Raw genomic sequence first — 21,222 nt, 5'->3', positions numbered from 1 at the left:
CAATTCTGTGAGTCACTTATATCTGCATTGCCGTTACTTATTGCCGATTATGGACTCATATCATCTCATAGAGTCCCTGGCACATAATAATATGCTACACAGTGGCAGTGGGGGTCGAAAAATGCCGATTTATTACTAATAAACCCCAATGATCCGATCGAAATTAGGGATTTCGATCGGATCATTGGCGGGGCACGTGCACCCATTTAATTTCCGTCAGATAACTTGGTCGTTTATAATATGTTAATTTTAGTAAAGTACTGTGACTTAAGAGATATATGAACTCTCTCGTGTTAAGTTTGTGCTTGTGACCGTATGTCCCAATTCTTTTACCCACCACCCGTCTTGTGGCTGTAAGAGGAATTCACATGTTTATTTTGCGCAATACAACTTATGAAATCCACAAAATGTTTACCAATTTCCCTGCAGGTCAATCAACAAGGTCACAAGTGTGCATTGTGCAATGAGAGGGAAGACGGTCGTTACTTTGCAGATCCGAGCTCAGAAATTGGGGAGGTGGGGGGGGGGAAGTAGCAAGTGGGAATGGGAAAAGTGAGAGCGAGTTAGTTACAAGATAAACAGCTCGTGTTTTTCACTTTAATATCAGTGTTTTCATTTTCAGATTCCTGACGTGCCCAGCAACCTCGTGAAATACCTGACTCCTCATGCAACAGTGGGCGCTCCAGTTACACCACCCAATATATAATTGTTTTGATTGTTTGCTTCATATTTATTTTAAAAACATACACAAATCACAGCCTTGTTTTGCTGCTTCAAACGATTAAAAAGTAAAAATATTGACCAAAGCTCACATGACTAAAGAAGGATATAAATGGTTGGATAATTTATCGATATATATTTATTTATATTAACCCCTCGATGTGTGAAAGCTTGGATAAATGCATCAGGTTCCACTACATCAAATTTCCACTGAATCTAATGCCTTTTCATGGTCTATAAAAAGCTAGGTATAAATGTATTTGAAAGGCATTTGCCCTTCAGAGAATTTGATTGATAGTATGTATGTGGTTAATGGTCGAAAAACATTTCCTAAAAACCTTTATTTGATTGGTTGAGGGGGTGGGGGTATAAGGTGGATGATCTTAGCCGTGGCTGAGAATCAAACTTACGTAGTGGAGTTCATCGCACTGTATGCAAATCACTTCCCTATATTTTAACTAAGTACAGTAAAACCTTGGATTGCGAGCATAATTCGTCCCGGAAACGTGTTTGTAATCCAAAGCACTCGTATATCAAAGCACTCGTATATCAATTGTGATCACGTGACGCTCGGCAGACAAAGCGTATACACGTACTACTCGTATTGCAAGACCTCGCTCGTTTATCAAATTTATATTTATTAAAAAATTTTGCTCGTCTTGCAAAACACTCGCAGATCACGTTACTCGCAATCCAAGGTTTTACTGTACATACATTTCAGAAAATCAATGTCAATATTTCCTTCAATAATGGCAGTAGAGTATATCACATGAAAATATCAATATTCATTTCCTTTGATCAGGTTATTAAAGTACCCAGGATTTTGAGACATCTCACAAATATTACTTAGATCTATAATTAGACCCTGGTGCTGAGTGCGCTATTGAACCACCTCAACCTCCCTTTCCAAAGCCTGAAGCTCGCTGCAATTGTGTGCTCATTCAGGTGAAGTGTGCCGAGGATAGTGTGCCGCTGACTGCACGCAAGCCGGGCATGCGGAGCGCCGTGCTGCTCGAGACAAGTTTTGGCCCTGTCACGAGGAGCATCCCGGCGATGCTCGGGAAAGACCCAGTCCACGAACTCCCTCCCAGGTCACTCGCATCACCATGATTATCACCGTTAGTGGCAGTGGCGTTCTCATCACCAACATCGGCAGTACCTTCGCAATCATCCCGATCATCATCATCATTGTAATGATCAACAACAGCAGCAGCCACCTCATCATCATTATCATCATCATCACCAGCAGCAGTATATTCATGATGATCTTCCACATCATCACTGGTTATTGACATCAGCAGCCGCCACATCATCATTGGCATGATCATTATCATACGGCATCATTCATGTCATTACCCCCATCGTCACTGACAGCGTGGACATGCATTTTCCTCAGTGATGCAACGATTTTTATTGGCTAAAGTTGATTCTTAAGCTCATGATACACACATTGAATGGTGCATATGAGAACCGATTATGTGCAATGTATACAATGTATATGCTAATGTTGCATGTAGACTAATTGAGTGGACAAAACTGTACAAACAAGATTTAAAAAATTATAGAATAAAAAGGGATTGTCATAACGAGACAAGGGAATAATCAATGATTATATTTAACCACAACATCACATTTTGGCAAGTCTTCAAATCGCAGGTGTTGACCGATATTATCAGTGACATTGCGTTTTTACCGATTGACGTGGCTGGTTACTGCTTTTTGTCGAGGTTTGTGGTTCAAGCTCGACAGCCACCGTCGTTAATACTGCGGGTGTATCAACCATGAGCCATCTGCTTCACAATGGATGTTAAATATCCAAATTACGTTATTTGAAATAAAGTAGGTCAGGTGTGCTGGCGTCATGGTTACATTTGCTGGATTTTTTAAATTAACTGCTAATTAGTAACATGGGCAAATCACGTAGAACCATTACCCACTACGGGAAGACTACCTGTCTGTGAGACTTAGCGCCTTCATGATAGCCTTGTGCTATGATCGTGGCACAAATGCCAAATGTACTAATTATTTATTTTAACTCATGAAGAGCTGCCCGCTTGTAGTGAAGGCACCTCCAATTAGCACGGTTGGCTATGCACGGTGTGAAATAAGTTCAACATACATGCTTTACATGTGTGTGGTTTTCACTGCAGGGTCTCTGAAGCCAGCAGTGGCCGGGACAGGCCTGGCTCTACCAGCACGAGGAGGCTGCTGACTACGGAACTGTGACATCGACGAGGCGGCGAAGACACGGACCCTTCACTTGGCGCATTGCTTGACGATAATTATGCCTTCCAAAAAGTGTTAGAAGTCTTTAAAATTTACTGTAAAAAAAGACACGTTTTCCCCAGTCCTATAGGCGAGTGATAATTGCTTTTTTTTGGTGACGAAAATTGCTTCCACCTGCACAACGTGGATTGCTCTTAATTAGCCAAACCACTTGCAATGCTCGGGTACATTTTACTTGCTCATGGTTCCATGGAAAAGCATTCATTTGTAGATCAAACTGTCCCGATTATTCTCTATTGGTGTCATCGTTTATTCGAACACCATTGTCTCAAAAGTTTTTTGTTTGTTATTCCTCACTGCTCAGTTGCGGGCCATATGTCGATGTTGCTGTTTGTGGTGTGTATCACATGAACAGTTGCACCAGGTCTAGGAGACTGAAGAAGTGATAGAGCCTTGTTGTATGGCCCAAGTGTGTATTCATGTTCTTAGGTTTTTTCGGTAAAGTCACGTAGGTAAAAACATTAAAAAGTAAAATAAAATAAAAATCACGACGTTTTGGAGGCAACACAAGTTTCCGTCTTCAGGTGGTACCGTCACAGCCACGACAGCTGTATCAAGTAAATGATACAGCTGAAGACGGAAGCTTGTGTTGCCTCCGAAACGTCGTGATTTTTATTTTATTTAACTTTTTAATGTTTTTACCTACGTGACTTTACCGAAAAAAACCGAAGAATATGAATCATTGCAGTCACGAAAGCTTCAAATCTAGAATTAATGTGTATTCATGCTTATTGATTTCCTCTTTCAATATGGCTTGTGCTGAGTCCTGACCTCAGTCCATCTTGACAAATAGCCCTCAAAAGGTCAAGCTAATAATGCCTGACATAATTACAGGTCGTTGTTAAATGGTATTTTTGTTAGGAAATGTCATGCAGGTGAAGCTTGTGTTAATCGCCTGTAGTTAGTATTTTCTAAATATATGATTTTTGTTATTTAAGTAACATTCGAACATATAGAAGTATGTACCTGATGTCACCTATAGTGAATTGCACTTGCAGCTTGTTTCTGACAACTGCATTTTGCGACATCTCCAGGTGTTTGGTTATGTGATTTAGCGCCTTATAAATGAAAGTTGTTGTATTAGCAGAAGATGTGAAAAAGCACAACACTGATTGAGTATCATTCTTCGATTGGATTCATTCCTGAACTGAACCGTGGCGAATATGTTTGAGCAAAAGATGTCAGATTATATCAATCCTCGGGCTGCTGAAGCATTTTTTTCTCGAGCTCATGTGGTCATTGGCTGTGGTCATTGGCTGTAAATGCAGTAGGTTTCTGGGCTTTTCAGAGAAAGTTACTACCTTTTAAGATTACTAATTTTAAATTGCATGTCCACTTCAAATTTATTCAACTCCAAGTTTGAAACATTTCTAACTCCATTGATTGTATCTTTCCTAACCTGTCTTGTAATATAGTCTTTATAGCACACACATGTTTTTAGTCCAATGCACTTTTAGAAAATGTGATTTTATACGAAAATGTACCCTCGAAAAATCACTTATTTTATAAATGTCAAGTGTTATGTATTTCTAATGCACATTGTACCTATGGCTTGTGTACTATGTTAAACACAAGTTCAGTTTATCTACTGTAAAGCATAATTATTTTTTTATATATTGTATCACTAATTTCCACTGTAGTTGCTTTAAAAATGAATTATTAAATATTATGGTTCCAGATAAAGTGGGTTTTAATGTTTTTTCTCATTTGGCGAAGGAGAATTCGACTCAATTATATGCTCATGCATTTTTTTAAGAGTAGTCAGACACATAGGCAGAGGAAATACGGCCTTCAGTCTTGAACAAGGGCAGCACAGACAAGTGGGGGGAGGGAGTTCCAGACCATGGAGACAAGAGAGGAAACTGAGTGACCTCCCACTGAGAAAAGGTTGACTGGAGGCGTTGACAGAAAGCGTTGGTTACTTGACTGGAGAGTGTGTGGAGGGGAGTAGAGTGAGATGAGAGTGGAGAGGGAGGAGAGTTCATGGAGGGGAGTATAGTGAGATGAGAGGAGAGATAGGCAGGGTCCATGCAGAAAATGAATGCAACCTTGATATTGATCCAATATTGCAAAGGGAGCCAGCGGAGGCATTGTGATATTAGGGTGATTGTGTTTTCCTTATGGGCGTGTTCACAGCATTTTGCATCATATAGATTTTGGAAATGAGAGATTTGAGGAGACCCTATAAAGGAGTTCAAGTTTCACGTTTATTTTGTTTAAACCAGGTGAGAAATCAAGTGATCAGGATCAGGATTTGCAAGAGTAACCTTGTGAATTAATCTTCCAGTAGGAGGCGACACGTGCCATATATAATCCTAAATGAGTAATTTGCGGGTAATTTCAAATTTCCAAAATTTGGACCCCGCCACCGGCACAGAGCGCCCTAGTCTTGCAAAGGATGTCAATAGATCCTTAACGTCGACTGTTAGTATGTTTAGCTTATTTCGCACTGTATGTAGCCAACTGTGCTGATCTGACTGTGAAGCAGACACCTGCAGCGATGATTGCGGCGCTGGGTTTCGAACTGTGAACCCTGCAACAAGTGACTAACACGCGACCGCTAAGGCATGGAGTATTTCGGTTCTGCGAGACGTTTTAGCTGAAGGAAGTTAGTAACCATGTAAGATGAGAATGTGTCATGGCAGTATATGAGAGTGGACAGTGAGGTTGGGTTAATGGAGTGAATGGTGATGCAGAAGTGGAATGTTATCATCACAGAATAGATGGATGACATTAAAGCTGAAGATGATTTTGCCAAGTTAAAATATGTTGAGAAGAGCAGAAGGCTGATGATAGGAGCTTGTGGGGCACCATAGCACAGGGGATTTATGAATGGGGAAGGCTGCCATGGACTTTTCTGTTTCATGGTGTCTACCCAGGTTTATGGGTATTTTTAAGGCAAAAGGGAACTGAAATCCAAGTTTGATGAATATACGATGCAATATATGTGTAAAATTCATTGAAAATAGCAGTGTAGCTTTCAACTTTACATTAAACCCACAAATTGATTTAGTACAACTGTTCGAGAATGGGATTCAGTTCATATAGTTGTGAAAACATAGAAGTGTTTAAATGATACATTTTAATTAATTTCAGGAAGCAGTGAAATAGCACGTCGGATTAACATGTTTTTGGTAACAGTGTTTATGAAACGTTATTCACATGTTTTTAACCGAGCGTACAGCGGAGATTATTTTTTTAAATCACTTGTATAAAATTGATCAATTACAATAAAAAATCACGTCAGAATCGCTGATTACTGGTGCTCTATTAAAAAAAGCGTGGTATTAAATCATGGTAATTAAAATCAAAATCATAATCCCCCCTCAAAAGCCATTGTCAGATTCCCTCTGTTCCCGAGAGAATTCATCGAGGCCGAAGCCTCCCAATGCACCATCGTCGTCCCTGACGTCATCCCAAACGACATCGTGCTGCTTGAGGGAACGTGAGCATCCCATCCAGACGGCCGCCGTGTCCCTCGGGTAGCCGGGCTCCGTGCGCCGCGAATGCGAATCGATGCGCCAGTAGCGCCCGTCCTTGAAGAAGAAGGAATGGCCATTGCGCCAGGTGAGCGCAGCGTCGGGGGACGAGGGCACGCCGTGCCACGTGGTTGCCATCTTCCTTGGGTACCCGGGCACGGCTCGCTCTTGAAATTCGTCCCAGCGCCAGTACTCGCCGCCCTGCAAGAAATACACAACATCATCGCCATGGTTTTGTTGCAGTGCACAATCCATGATGCATCACGTCTCCAAAGTGTTGTTATTATTTTGATTATGCTCATTTCCCCACGAAATCCTCACCGAATTGCAAGACACTTTTTGCACTTGGGGACGATATCGCTATGCGCAATCCAAATTGAATAATAATGCAGGTAATTTTTCAGCACTGGGATGTTTGGCCAGTACCAGTTAGATTGTGTTTTTAGCTAAGGCGAGGTAACAGAACACAGAGGAACCCCATGCAGAACAGGGGGAGAACACAGACTTTACACAGAAAGGCACCTGAGTCGAGAATTTAACCCAGAATCTTGCATTAAGGCACAATCATTAGCACTGCGCCACCCTGCCACCTTAATGTATGGCCTTGAATACACAAACACTGGCTGTGGTAAGCACTCACGTAACAAAAAATCTAATGTATACACGGCTAGCATGAATTGTAGATTTAGCGTTAATTCATACACAAAGGCCTAAGCCTGAGAAAGTCCAGACAGCAGTTTAATTAAATGAAATAGCATGGCCTTGTTTCTTCCCTGGCATGCCTCACAGACCTTAAACACGTAGATCCTGCCCCGAAAGATGAGGGCTGCATCGACATTGCTGGGAAGCCCAGTGCTGGACATCAACTTGGGATATCCAGGATCACTTGCAAAACCACGGTATCGCCAATACTTGTTCCCTGCGTTGGAGAGAGACAAATCGATGTAACCAAAAATTATCAAATATTCACAGGCAGCCTGAACATAGGGGAAAGATGACTGTCATATTTGTGCTTCTAGCCAGTTTCTCACATATATTAACACGTATTAGTTTAACAAGCTAATATATCGATAGTATATGATCTGCAGTGTATTTAATGCAGAGAGAGGCTGTAGCAATGTTGAAGACTAGGCATGAGTCAATAGACAATATTAGAAGAAAACATTTTTAGTTTGAGTGAGTTGTTTGGCTTATGCGCACTGTCAGAAGGTATTTACACACACCTACATGGACCAAGAGCAAAAGGAGGATAAATAAATGGTCTGATAACATGAAATAATGGAGTCGTCTCAATGAAAAAAAAAATGCTTCAGACGATGATGGGAGACCAGTAATACATGGAGATCTATGGCCATTAACGTCTTACCAAGCGACGGGATGGTCGAGTGAATATTAACTTTATTTTGCAAACATTATAACACGTAGGCTTTCGCGACCAATATTATTCATAATATAGGTTTTTGGGTCAGATCGCTTTATTTATAAATGTGTCGAAACCCTCCACCACCCGACACGGCGAAACAGTAAAAAAATGTGTCACGTTTTCAAAGGACAAAATAATTCACTTCTTTAGCCCACCGGTGTGCTGAAGAGAGGATCAACAGCATTTTAAAATATGAGTAGCACGACGTTTCGCTGATAATTACAATCGGCTTCATCGGGCAAGAATGGTGAAGCTCTCCTGTTGCTTCCGTTCTTAAATAGAGCAGCCTCGGGGTGACGTCATCGTTTAATTCTTTCAAACATGATGGCGACGATGGTTCAATGCAAACCTGCAAAGAAGAAGGTGCGTCCGGTGCGCTTGGAGTGCGCTGCGGCGCTGAGACCGGCAGGGAGGCCTGGCCACAGGCTGCTGGTGGCAACTGGGTAGCCCTGTTGCACGCCCGTGTCCGTCACGACCCAGAAGTATGCACCGCTGAACGCGTACGTCCTCTCATCCGGCCCTGTGCCAGAGCAACCATGAGTGTTTTTTTTAATTGGCATCAGAGGTCGCAAACGGGTTTTGATTCCTTACCCGTACCCATACCCGGCCGCACCAGGGTCACAAATGGGTACCCGTACCCGTACCCAGCCGTGTACGGGTAGCCGTTCCCTACCCATACCCGTACCCTACCCGAAATGAGTGACAAACGGCTACTCACCAGTGACTCACGGCCTACCCGTACCCGTACCAGGCCGCACCAGGGTCGCAAACGGCTACCCGTACCCGTACCCAGCCGGGTACGGGTAGCCGGGTATCGGGTAGGGTACGGGTATCGGGTACCCGGTTGCGACCTCAGATTGGCATGCATGCGCTTCGGGTTATAAATAATGATCGACTCGGTGCCTCTCTGGGGAAAACGAGACGACGTCTCTTGTCTGAGCTCCACAGTCACTTGTTTCACCATCTGGAATAACCATGGATATTAAACATTTACAATGGCCTGTGATCTCGTGACATTTAAAGGATTTGCATTTGTAGGATTTGCATGTAACTTTTCGTATATGTTTTACAGACAGAGTCAACTGTCAGAAAAGCTGTCATGGGTGTCTCCTCTTGCAGAAGCTTGAGCGGGTGGAATCGTGAGCCCAAGGGTGTGAAAGCAGCACAGGTGTCCTCTGAGGCAAACCTTTAAAGAGTGTTGTGGACCATGTGATGTGTACACTCCATATGGATCTGCACCCATAATGCCCTACACCTGTCTCGCCATCGATGCACGCTGTGGCTTTGGACTCAAACCTTATTGAGCAGGTTGGAAACTTTATACGTCTTGGGGTTATCCAAGTCTCAGAATTGTCTTTCAAATGTCATCTGAAGTTCAAATCATGAAACGCTAATTTACATAATAAAGTTCATTACTCTCTCATATCCATATTGTCTATATCTCATACAACTCCATCTTTGTATCTTGCCTACAACTTTCTCTTTTGCTATATCTCAGTCTCATCTCATTGCCATTTTTGTCTACATTTCTCTCATCTCACTCCATCTCGGTCTCTTGGCTATATCGTGATGTCATCTCACTCGGGGTTTAGAATTGAAAGGCCCCCCCCATAATAAATTCTACTCGTGGGCCCCCAATGGGCCAGCACCACTGCTGCACATACCCATGGTGATAGCGTCCAGCTGAGCAGTGCATGGGTCCGGGACGTCATGGGGAATCGGGCTTCTTGTAGGAGCTAGCTCCTCATCATTATCATAATCGCCACCATCCAACGCTGATGTGCTGCGACCTGACCAATGAACATGTAAACACACACATACCGAAACCCACATCAGCCTTGTCAGGACATCTTATCACATGGGCCACACCTGGTTCGTTGGCAACAGAAGGCTGTATTTTCACAATATCTCTGCAACAAGTAAGCTTGCAGCAATGCTGGTGACTTGCTAAGAACCGATTTCATTCAACATAGGATTCTACAAATGAGCAGTACACACGCAGTAGTTTTCCTAAACGAGGTTTACAACTCTTCCCTTCATCTTTCATTTAATACACATCCAGTTGATTATCATTTCATAATCAACTTGATGTGAGAGTAATTAAAGACACGAGCTACATCTCAATTTGCACATAGATTTGTGAAAACGCGCCCTTAGTGTCAAGTTATCCACCAGGAATCACCACCACCACAACCACCACCTAAGAGAATAAGCATTGCACGATGGTCCAGTTTGGAACTATCTCACAATGCTATTCCCACCGCACACCTTCTGACCGCTCGGCTCCCTCGTCCGCCCTCCTCCCGTGTGGCATCCACTGTGCGCTCGAGCGCGGCAGCGGTGCGCGCTGCGCTACCCGGCGCCCAGCGGTGCCGGGGCGCTTGCCGAGTCGTGTACCGTAGAGGCTCTGTATGCCCGCGATGTCGTCCGCGTGCAGACGGAATTTGGGTCTGTATCCCATATAGAAGGGCGCCATGAGGGCCGCCTGCTCCTTGGAGTGCCCGAGGCCGAGCAGGTGACCGAACTCGTGTGCCGCCACGATGTGCAGGTTCATTCCCTGCGCGGTGCCCTCGGTCCACTGCTCGTCCTCGTCAAAGTGTGCGCGGCCGTCCTCAGGGAAGTACGCGTGCGCCAGCACACGGCCTAGGCAGCAGAAGAGGAGGGGAGGGGGCCGGTGGTTAGGGGTACATGGAGTGAGAACACGGTTTGAGGGGTGACATGGCTTTAGTGGTAGCACATTCGATGCTTTGTTGGAGCGGTTCACGGTTCGAATCCAGCGGGAGCTATAAATCATTATGGTGGGTGTATTAAAGATAACAATATACCGTGCAATCTGCTTTGTAAGAGTAGGTTATTGCGTGCCGCTGGCGCGAGGGTTCGAATTTTAAATATTAGAAAAAATATATGCTGATTCTAGAGGCAACCAGGAATGGAACTCAGTTGGCTGGATTCGCTCCCACACACACACACAGTAAGCCGAAAAGACCAAAGAGTGAAATGCTATACAATAAGTATCTGTTAAGTCCAGTATGGCCAGCGCCATGGCTGATTAGCTTTGTGTTCTGAGCGAAAGTTTTTAGATACTGCATCAGGTCATCATGTATGAGTGAGCTATCCTATGTGAGGTTCACCACAGGGACAGACCACACTTGCCACTGATGTGTGTCGTGGGCCGGATTGGAACCCACGTTGCAGGGATTGTGGCTCAATGCACGAACCGCTGTTCCACAACTCTGATGCTTGTATATAAGTTACACGCATGGCCATAGCCATTACCTTGCCAATGGTATTTAACAATCATGTGAAAGGAAATTATGCTGTACTGTTCATCATGTCATCAGGCAGATCGGTTTTTGTAAAAATATTCTTCATCAATCATATTTAACCTTCCTTTCAATGATTAGCTCTGGGTGCCTTTTAAGCAGACAGCAGTGGATTGGAGAGATTTAAATTAGCAGGAGGAATAAATGGATACGGGGCTGTGTGTTTAAGAGCGTGACAGGGAGGTGAGTAATGAAAAGCTGATTATGCTAGCGGCCAATTCTGAGTGAATCCAAGGGCTGGTGACTCATGTGTTAGACATATCGACTTGAATAAGGGCCTGCGTAAAAGCACTGCCCGCCTCGCCGTTGGCAAATGAACACAGGGCAACGTTGGATTTATTTATTTTTGCGACAGAATGACTCGCTTTCTTCCAAATGCACTCCGCTACTTATGAGCAGATAAACATCAAGATACTGACGGAAATGAAACATTGTCTCCTTTTTGAGGACATTTTGGGGAGTATGTAGTTGACATTTTGAACAAAGAAAAGCTCTAAAATACGTAGAATGAGAACTGACTTCATGGTATACTGCTTTTCTGAAGTGGCGAAGAAACGTCGTGACTTATAACAGACAATTGGGTTTAGCAGAGGATTATAATGCAAATGCCTCTCGTGTGCCCAGAATACCACGTTGTGAATTATTATACATGATGCAAATGAAACAACCTTTACGAAACTGTTGCAACCATGATGCAACCATGAGCGGAACATCGGGAGGAAATTTCAAAATTCAAAACCTTGATGCCTTATAAAGAGGACATGATATTGGTAATGTCATTCTCACGACGACACAGTCACGGTGACTGGGAAAGTCACTGACCACAGCTGTGTCCTGAGCGCAGTTGATAAGCAGCCCTTTGCACCAGTGGCACCCAAGTATGTGAAAATGTTGCTCACTGCCAGACAAAACGCTGTGTAGGTGTAAGTTAGTTAAAGATAACGTTTATACCGAGTAATACAAACAGTTGGTCAACACTCGTCTCATTTGGAGGCCATGGGCTAGTAATGGAAATGCCACATTCTCGTGGTAGGGGCTTGTGCATTCATAGACTGATCACCGTTAACTGATCACAAACGGATTATTTATTTATTTCACAGTGTAAGAATTACGGTAATATTTGCCCATTAAAATACTGTGAAATTCGTTCACTTAACATTTGCACCCACAAGAGGCGCTACCATTCACCACAACGTAAAAAATACACTAAATCAAACTATGACCCGAAGTCACGATAATTCATCAAACTACTGGGGATGGGTAGGGGAGGGGGTTGTTAGGTGAGTCATTTCACTGCTAATGCATGCACACATAAAGTGTAGCCATGAATGTGTCCAGATCATCAACCATTTTCAGTTCAATGCTTAATGAAGGCCTTTCTATTTTGACACCACAACCCACAGTCATTTCCAGCTACAATTATCTCCCTCCAAAACGTGCACTGCTTTCATCACTCCGTCGCCTTCTTGGTCACCACTACTTTGGCTACTGTCTATGTTGGCGTATATGCTATCAATACGTCTAATTCGTCATAGTCTTAGTAATAAATAATGCATCTTTTTTTATTCAAGCATTTCTCTTCCTGTGCTTTTATGTCCATTATTGTTCTTCCATGAAAGCATTTCCAATTCCCCATGGCAAACTCAAACGCAACATTTTTATCCTGTGTCTGTTACATGTTATTATTTGCCCTATGCATGGATCGATGACATCCAACTTCAGAGAAAGCAATTGTATTCTTCATGAATTCAATGTTCCAAACGTACTTCATCTGGAAATGGACCTCATATTTCTTCCACCACTCTGGCTGAGCTCTATACTCAGGAGCTGTCCAAGAATCACCGAGTCCAAATGTATTCCCAGCAAAACAAAAGATTTGTATTATTTGTCATTCAAGACGTTAAAATGTGATCATGGATATTTTGAAATACTGGTTGACATTCACAATCCTGAATGTAATTGTTCATGCAATATGAAGGATTTCCTACCAATGTCGTCAAAACCCGGGACGTTTAAAATGTGTCTGTGTTTAGTCACATCTCTGTTGTGCCAGACTTGATTTCTAAGTGTGCGATACAGGCTTGCTGGTGGCCTCATACAACGACATACAAACGCCCCAGTTATTTTGTGCAAATCATGTACAGTTCCAGTACCGTACTGCTATAATGTATTACAAAAAGTTTTTCTGGCTGGCTGGCTGCCTGGCGAGTGGGCGTGCAAGCATGTGGCGGTGTTGACATCACCATATGTTCTCTACTCTACATTCAAGTCGTTTATATATTCAGTTTAACCCGTCGGCCTTCGCGACCAATATTATTCATAATAAAGGTTTTATGGGGTTGATCGCGTAAATGTGTCGTTAATCCAACTTCACGTGGCCTCAAAGTGCATCCAGCCGGGCGCAGGCCGAATGACGGGGTTATTGGTATTGGTGAGGGTCATGAGATGGGGCCGTGGCTCACGCTCACCCGGCCCATCGAAGGGCGCGTAGTCTCCGTGCTCCAAGCGGCTGAACTGGATGTGGATGTCGGCCCTGCGCGAGGTCGGGGTCTCGTAGAAGCGCAGCGGAGTCACCCGGCTCCAGTCGTGGAAGGCGCGCGCGATGATCTTCTTCACCTCGTTCCCCTTCAGGTCCGGCGTCAGGTTCAGGAAGTAGTACGCGAGGGTCGTCTTTCGCCACCGGCCCCCTGAGACGAAACAAGAGGCGGTTGGTTGTCATTGTTATGATCACCACCACCATCATCATCATCATAATCATTGTCATCGTGATGATCACCACCATCATCATCATCATTGTCAGCGTGATTATCACCACCACCATCATCATCATTGTCATCGTGATTATGACCACCACCATCATCATCATTGTCATCGTGATGTTCACCACCACCATCATCATTGTCATCGTGATGATCACCACCACCACTATCATCATCATTGTCATCGTGATGTTCACCACCACCATCATCATTGTCATCGTGATGATCACCACCACCACCATCATCATCATTGTCATCGTGATGATCACCACCACCATCATCATCATTGTCATCGTGATGATCACCATCATCATCATTGTCATCGTGATGATCACCACCACCACCATCGTCATCATTGTCATCGTGATGATCACCACTATCATCATCGTCATCATTGTCATCGTGATGATCACCACCATCATCATCGTCATCATTGTCATCGTGATGATCACCACCACCACCATCGTCATCATTGTCATCGTGATGATCACCACCATCATCATCGTCATTATTGTCATCGTGATGATCACCACCATCATCATCATTGTCATTGTGATGATCACCATCATCATCATTGTCATCGTGATGATCACCACCACCACCATCGTCATCATTGTCATCGTGATGATCACCACCATCATCATCGTCATCATTGTCATCGTGATGATCACCACCATCATCATCATTGTCATCGTGATATACACCACCATCATCATCATTGTCATCGTGATGATCACCACCACCACCACCATCGTCATCATTGTCATCGTGATGATCACCACCATCATCATCGTCATCATTGTCATCGTGATGATCACCACCATCATCATCATTGTCATCGTGATGATCACCACCATCATCATCATTGTCATCGTGATGATCACCACCACCACCATCGTCATCATTGTCATCGTGATGATCATCACCACCACCACCATCGTCATCATTGTTACCGGTGGCCACGTCCTCGTTGTCGTGCTCATCATTGGCATCGCACCGCTGAAAGCAGCAGCCTTTTGTTCCACTCTCGTTGCACGAACGTAACGAGAAGTACAAAAGCATTCCGTCAAAATCGTGAATCGTCATTACAGTAGTTAATCAGGTACGATATCACAACGTTGTGCCGTACATTGTTCAATCATACACTTTTGCAACCGAAATGCAAGTCTGTGTGTCTGGTATACCACTATGCGTGTAACCGGATGACCTCTTCCTCCGGCTCACATCCCCATTCCACGCGAACGTGATGTCCCTGGGCGTGTCTCCCACCCCGCAGCGTGGCTGTGCCATCTTCGCCACTGTGTCCTCGTCCAGCAGGCCGGTTGCCCTGAGTCCTGCCATTTGCTGGAACTCACTGCGTGCAGGGCGACACGTCGAGGGCACAAGAGGCAAAAATAAGTATAACCCGTAAAAACAAAGTTTTTCACTCTAAATCCTTTATATGCGTGGCGGCTAGAGTCCTCTCGTCCTCTGGCTTGAGATGGCTGCCACCTATGGGTCAGATGATTGTCTGCCAGTATTAAGCAATTGGTAATTAAATATTTAATTTGTTTTCCCTAAACAGTGTAAAATTTTTGAATTTTTTTTCACGAACATTAATTGTCTCGCACAACGAGTCTGTGTGCAAAATGTCAGCTCGATTGGATCACGGCAAGTGGGTTAAAAAACGACCGAAAGATTTGCACGGTCCTAAGCAAGCAAGCAAGTGAACTTAATATAAAGGATTTAAAAAATTACACTCGGCAGCAGGAGAGCCACTGCCCGCCACACGAACCGTTGATTCCCTACTTTGGCAGTGGAGTACAATAAACAATTAAACACACATTCGTCAATAACACGGCCATCAAAGGGAAAAATATATCACGCGTGACGTTTCAGTAAATGCCCATTCTTCATAGCGCAAGTGATGTATTCATTGTCTACCACTCTGTTAGCACCTGGCCTTGCCCACGCCTGGTGGCTGAGGCACATGAGCTGTGCATGCCCACCTTTGCATCCAAATGCTGTCAGGAAATTGATAAATCGTGCATTCTTCACCGATCTCTAGCGGCCACGTCCGCTGCTTAGGGATGATGCATAGCCCACGCTGGGTCTCTGATTTGCAGCTCTGTGTATGGCAATTATGGCCATGCTCACTGTGTCATAGTTACTTCATAATGGAGATCATACATCACTTCCAGAGGTATGGATATTTAAGGCACTTGAAAAAAGACACGGCTCAAATACTGTATTCAAAAACCCACTCAGATTGGTCAGCAACTACCTTGACGGCCTTTTGCAGGTCACTCTGCAGCCAGCATATAGTAAAAACTAATCTTCCGGTTTTAGAGTTGTGCGTATAACTACAGACAAAAATACCACAGTACCTGATTGCTTTCCCCATTTCATTCTCGACTTTGATTCTTCCGTTCGATATGTAACCAAATTTCTGCAAGTATTCCTAAAATTCACACGCACATATAATATAGCAGCAACACACGCATACAAACAAATCAATGTCATAATTATTTTTTTTACCCTTCTCTCTGGCAACAAAACTGACACCTTTTTTTATAAGGAGTCATGTTCACATAGACCACAATACCTGCAGTCATAATGCAAAAAAAAAAATCAGTGCACATTATCAGAGTTATGTTTTTTGTTTGCATTATGACTTCAGGTATTGTGGTCTATGTAAACATGACTCCTTGTAAAAAAAAAGGTGTCAGTTTTGTTGCCAGATAGAAGGGTAAAAACAAACAATTATCATATTTTTACTGGCAAATGAGGTTCCAATGGTGTAAATCAATGTCAATGCAAAGTTGAAATATGTGGCGCATTCGTGTAATGGTGCAGGATGGGTGGCACCTACCATGGCCTGCTTGGCATCGGGGGTGCTGCTCGGAAGATCCTGAGACAGCACGTTGATGATTACGCACGTGGCCATGCAGGCCAGAGCCCACATGCGAAATGCTGCTTGGGACAACCTCTGCATCGTGCTTGCGGTATAGGCTCCTCAACTCGACGCTTGGCAGGCGCTCGCTTATTCGAGCATGTGCCCTTTTATATTAGCGCGCGCGCTTCCAGCCACCCACCGCATCACACGTGACCCCCCCCCCCCCCTGGTAATCCTCAAAAACACCGCAGGCACATCGGCAGTTGGGCAACTGGAAATGACTCAGTTCCACATGTAACTGGTGGTTTATTATTACTGCAAGTTTGTTTTTATTATTTGTTGTTATTGTGCTCGGACAGTTTTTCCTCGTATTTGACATTCTGACCCACTGGTCTGCCCAACGCCTGAAATGTTTTCCTCATTTTCTATTCAGCTATATGTAAAAGTAGTTCGTTATTTTCATGTTTATGTAATTTTTATTATTTTATTACTATTTTTATTTTATACCTACGTGACTTTACCGAAAGAACCAAAGAGTATGGATCCTTGCAGTCACGAAAACTTCAAATCTAGAATGTAAAAGTATCTACAACTTCATAACCAGTTGTAGTAGTCCACTGTGTTTTGTGGCTGTCCCCAAAGCTTCAGACACTGGTCACTGTTTAAACAAATACACTAAATGATCACCGTCAGCAACTGCCTCGACTGCTCCATTTATTACTGCATTTTATAACCAGCATTCACCCACATGACACCCTCCCCTGTATGCATAGGCCAATCTCCAGCACTCTCTCCGGACTCTCTATTTATGGGCTATGAAGAAGGCACTTTGCCAGAAATGTCGCCTATTACGCTATATGTTGTCCCTCTTAAAGCAGTTGTTGTTGACAAATGGGTTGAGCGTTTTATTATTTTCGCATGTGCACAACTACCAATGCGGTCTCAGCAAACAATTTGCCAGATTAGGAACCCACACCACAGGCAAATTTTCATTGCAACTCTTTTCATTGTCTCAATGTAATGTCATAAAAAAATCTAATAATTTTACATCGCGTCGTTCATACAAAACAACATTTCACAATCGCCGAGGATGCACACACAAGCTGGCAATGCTGCCAGGCGATGAGGCGGTGCTAAAAATTGCTCTGCAGTCCTTTATGAATGTAGATGTTTTCAGCTAAATAGTGGGTGTTTTATACGTTTGGGAAGAAATCGGAGCACTGAGAAACTCGTGCATGCAAAGGGACAACACTCTATCCCATAGAGAAGGGATAGATGATATTAGCACATACATTGTTGATTTGCAGGTGTATGCCGAGCCACCACCAAATACGGCACATTCATGGGGAATCTCATACCCTACAGACCATAGAATCTAAGACATTTGTATGAATTGAAGAGAGCGATGCAGTGCTGGGAGAATAGCAATGTCTATGCATTGTCGATGGGAAATTGTGTAATTGAGAATGTATAAATAATAAAATAAGAATTTCTACTCGTTGCATTTGATAATAGACATTTTCAACAACACCATTTGAAAATGTGTTGATCACTCATATATGGTATTCACAAATTCTCGGCATATTGACAATTTTAGTTTGTTTTTGTTTTCATAATCTGATCCTGTGTGCATAACACGTACAAAACAAGTTGCAAGGAGGACACTTGTTAAAACTTCGGGTTTTATTTTCACGAGAAATGTTACGTGTTATTGCAAGGGTGATAAAATATAGACTTGCATTGGGGCCGCGTGTCTTAACTTAAATAAATAACATACCGTAGAGGCAACTATACACGTATCATCATTATTATATTTACAACAATGAAATTTCACATCTGCAAATAAATAATTCAGAGAGCAACCTCGCACAGTAGTTTCAATTAAATGTCAAGGGTAAAAAAAACCCCTTCAAGGTCATTGAGCAAATGTATATAAAGCAGGTCAAAGGACTCCAATCATCACGAGTCATATACAACACAACGAACACATACAGAATTAAGGACACTCACACAACAGTTATAAATTAAAGTGTGTGCAAAGCAAGCGTTCTCACATAATGTGGCAAGCATTTAAAGCGCTATACATCTTGTGTGGGCTGCAAAAAATATGGCAAACTTGCGAACAAATATCAACGTTTTCAAAAATATGAATCCATATATGCAAGTTGTTACATACAACCTCTGGTACTAAAATACAGCACGTGGGTGCCGAGTGTGGAGCGTTTAAAGTGTATTGGTGCATGTGCTAGCAAATAATGAAAGCTAATAAATAGACAAAAACACAATACTCATGAGAACTCTAAGGGAATAAACATTAACATATTGTTATTAATGCTATGTTTGCTTAAAATCGTCTTATGTTGCTGTGTTTTACGACTCATAATTTACAAGCACAGGAACTAAAAGCATTTAACAGCAAAAAAATCATGTTACCATTAAATGGATTTGACATTTTTTTCACATTTTAATTTTTTATGGCAAAAAAATCTCTAATTCTCCCTTCATCTACGTCTGTTTAGGGTAATTTATAACAATGCAGTAGTTAACTTATGGTGTACCAGTGTTTTGGTAACACATACAATCTTATCGACAAGTTATTTCCATTTCTTTACAGCGCATTTCAATTGATGCCAAAAACTGAAGTTGCAAATTGAACTTGTGATAATGTGCGTGTGTGATTTCAGTGTCCATTTTATTTTAAGTCATATAACTTGTGCAAAAGCCGCTGTGTAATTTTGATGTGCGCCTTCAGAAGGTGTTTTTTTTAATCCTTTATATTAAGTTCGCTCGCTTGCTTGCTTGCTTGCGTGCTTGTGTGCTTGCTTGCTTACGACCGTGCAAATCTTTCGGTCGTTTTTTAACCCACTTCCCGTGATCCAATCGAGCTGACATTTTCCACACAGACTCGTTGTGCGTGACAATTAATTTTTGTGAAAATTTTTTTCAAAAATTTTACACTGTTTAGGAAAGAAAAAAAAATGTAATTACCAATTTCTTAATGCTGGCAGACAATCATCTGACCCATAGGTGGCAGCCATCTCAAGCCAGAGGACGAGAGGACTCTAGCCGCCACGCATATAAAGGATTTTAAGTGAAAAACTTTGTTTTTACGGGATAATTTTTTTAAAGCTAGAATTCCACAGTATCACTGCCCAGGATAAAGAAGCCGGTTGACACTCATGACTCAGTGTCATGTTTGAGTGCTAAGCCTCGACGTGGGAGGGAATGTTGCTACACGTTCACAGACAATGTGTCACCTCAACTTGTTCTCATTTTTATCTTTAGTTCCGGCATGGTGCTTTAGTATATAGCTGTTTTAGCCTGCCTTGGCAGTAAAAACATCGTGGCTGATTTAAAGCGAGAACTGATCTCATTTCCGGTGTGTATGTGTGTGTGTATCACTGTGTATGTAGTGTGTATTTATATGAATTTGCACTTTAAAAGCTAGGTTTTTAACACAAATAACTATAATATGCAATGACGCTGCATGTGTGATTAAAACAATTTGTAGAATTAAATGTACGTGTGAGCAATATATAGTCTAAAAAAATTTGTTTAGTTTAATTATTTTCATCATGCAAGAGAGTTGAGAGTTGCAAATGGCCAATGTATGCTTTCTTGCAACATGGAAAATGTTATAATTTAAAAAAATGGACAGTGTACACTAAACTGTGGTGTGGGGATGCACATGATTTTACTCGTGACATCTGCCCATGCTTTTATTCGGATGTCCACAAATGACTTCATCCCATTTTTAAATCCTTTATATTAAGTTCGCTTGCTTGCTTACGACCGTGCAAATCTTTCGGTCGTTTTTTAACCCACTTCCCGTGACAATTAATGTTCGTGAAAAATGTTTTCCCTAAATTTTACACTTTTTAGGACAAAAATATTATATTTAATTACCAATTGTTTAATGGTGCCATGCAATCATCTGACCCATAGGTGGCAACCATCTCAAGCCAGAGGACGAGAGGACTCTAGCCGCCACGCATATAAAGGATTTATAGTGAAAAACTTAGTTTTTATGGGTTATACTTGTTAATGTATGTGTGTTTATTGTCTTTATAGTAGTGTTTGCCTTCTGTAAATACACACGCACATACACATTATACAATGTGAGAACTGGTCAAAATGTTTTCGAGCATTGGGTCACAGTGACATCATGCTTGCCAAATTTTATAGCTCCTGATTTTGTTCTCATCATAGGATGAAATAAGTGCATTTATATTTGGGGTAATTACAAAGGAAAATAAAGTACAGCATCTATTGGTGTGTGCAGGATTTGCATGTTGCCTCCGAAGTTTTTCCTGCCCCATTAAATGTGAGTGTGCCTATGGATAGTTGTACGTATAGG

General features: G+C 42.5%; 2 protein-coding genes across 2 annotated transcripts in view; one reads left to right on the top strand and one right to left on the bottom strand.

Annotated features, from left to right (window-relative positions):
* LOC133345948 (band 4.1-like protein 5) overlaps positions 1-3,525 on the top strand; it is a 44,495-nt gene extending 40,970 nt beyond the window's left edge. Inside the window, exons 24-26 of the mRNA XM_061557097.1 lie at positions 623-673; positions 1,666-1,811; positions 2,871-3,525. Of these exons, the coding sequence (XP_061413081.1) occupies positions 623-673; positions 1,666-1,811; positions 2,871-2,946 (273 nt within the window). The 3' untranslated portion in view covers positions 2,947-3,525. The remainder of the gene's footprint in view (positions 1-622; positions 674-1,665; positions 1,812-2,870) is intronic.
* Positions 3,526-5,193: 1,668 nt separating this feature from the next.
* LOC133345949 (matrix metalloproteinase-19-like) lies at positions 5,194-17,031 on the bottom strand. The gene is given in 10 exon segments (XM_061557099.1): positions 5,194-6,412; positions 6,414-6,686; positions 7,277-7,404; positions 8,258-8,428; positions 9,573-9,698; positions 10,306-10,551; positions 13,700-13,918; positions 15,175-15,344; positions 16,357-16,430; positions 16,842-17,031. Coding segments are annotated over 10 exon segments (1,623 nt in total). The 5' UTR covers positions 16,965-17,031; the 3' UTR covers positions 5,194-6,319.
* Positions 17,032-21,222: the final 4,191 nt, after the last annotated feature.

Source organism: Lethenteron reissneri, chromosome 23, assembly GCF_015708825.2.
Source record: "Lethenteron reissneri isolate LAM-NWPU_2019-01 chromosome 23, ASM1570882v1, whole genome shotgun sequence".
In the NCBI taxonomy this organism is placed as follows: domain Eukaryota; kingdom Metazoa; phylum Chordata; class Hyperoartia; order Petromyzontiformes; family Petromyzontidae; genus Lethenteron; species Lethenteron reissneri.
The sequence above is the reverse complement of the archived record's forward strand: the minus strand, read 5'-3'. Positions and strand labels throughout refer to the sequence as shown.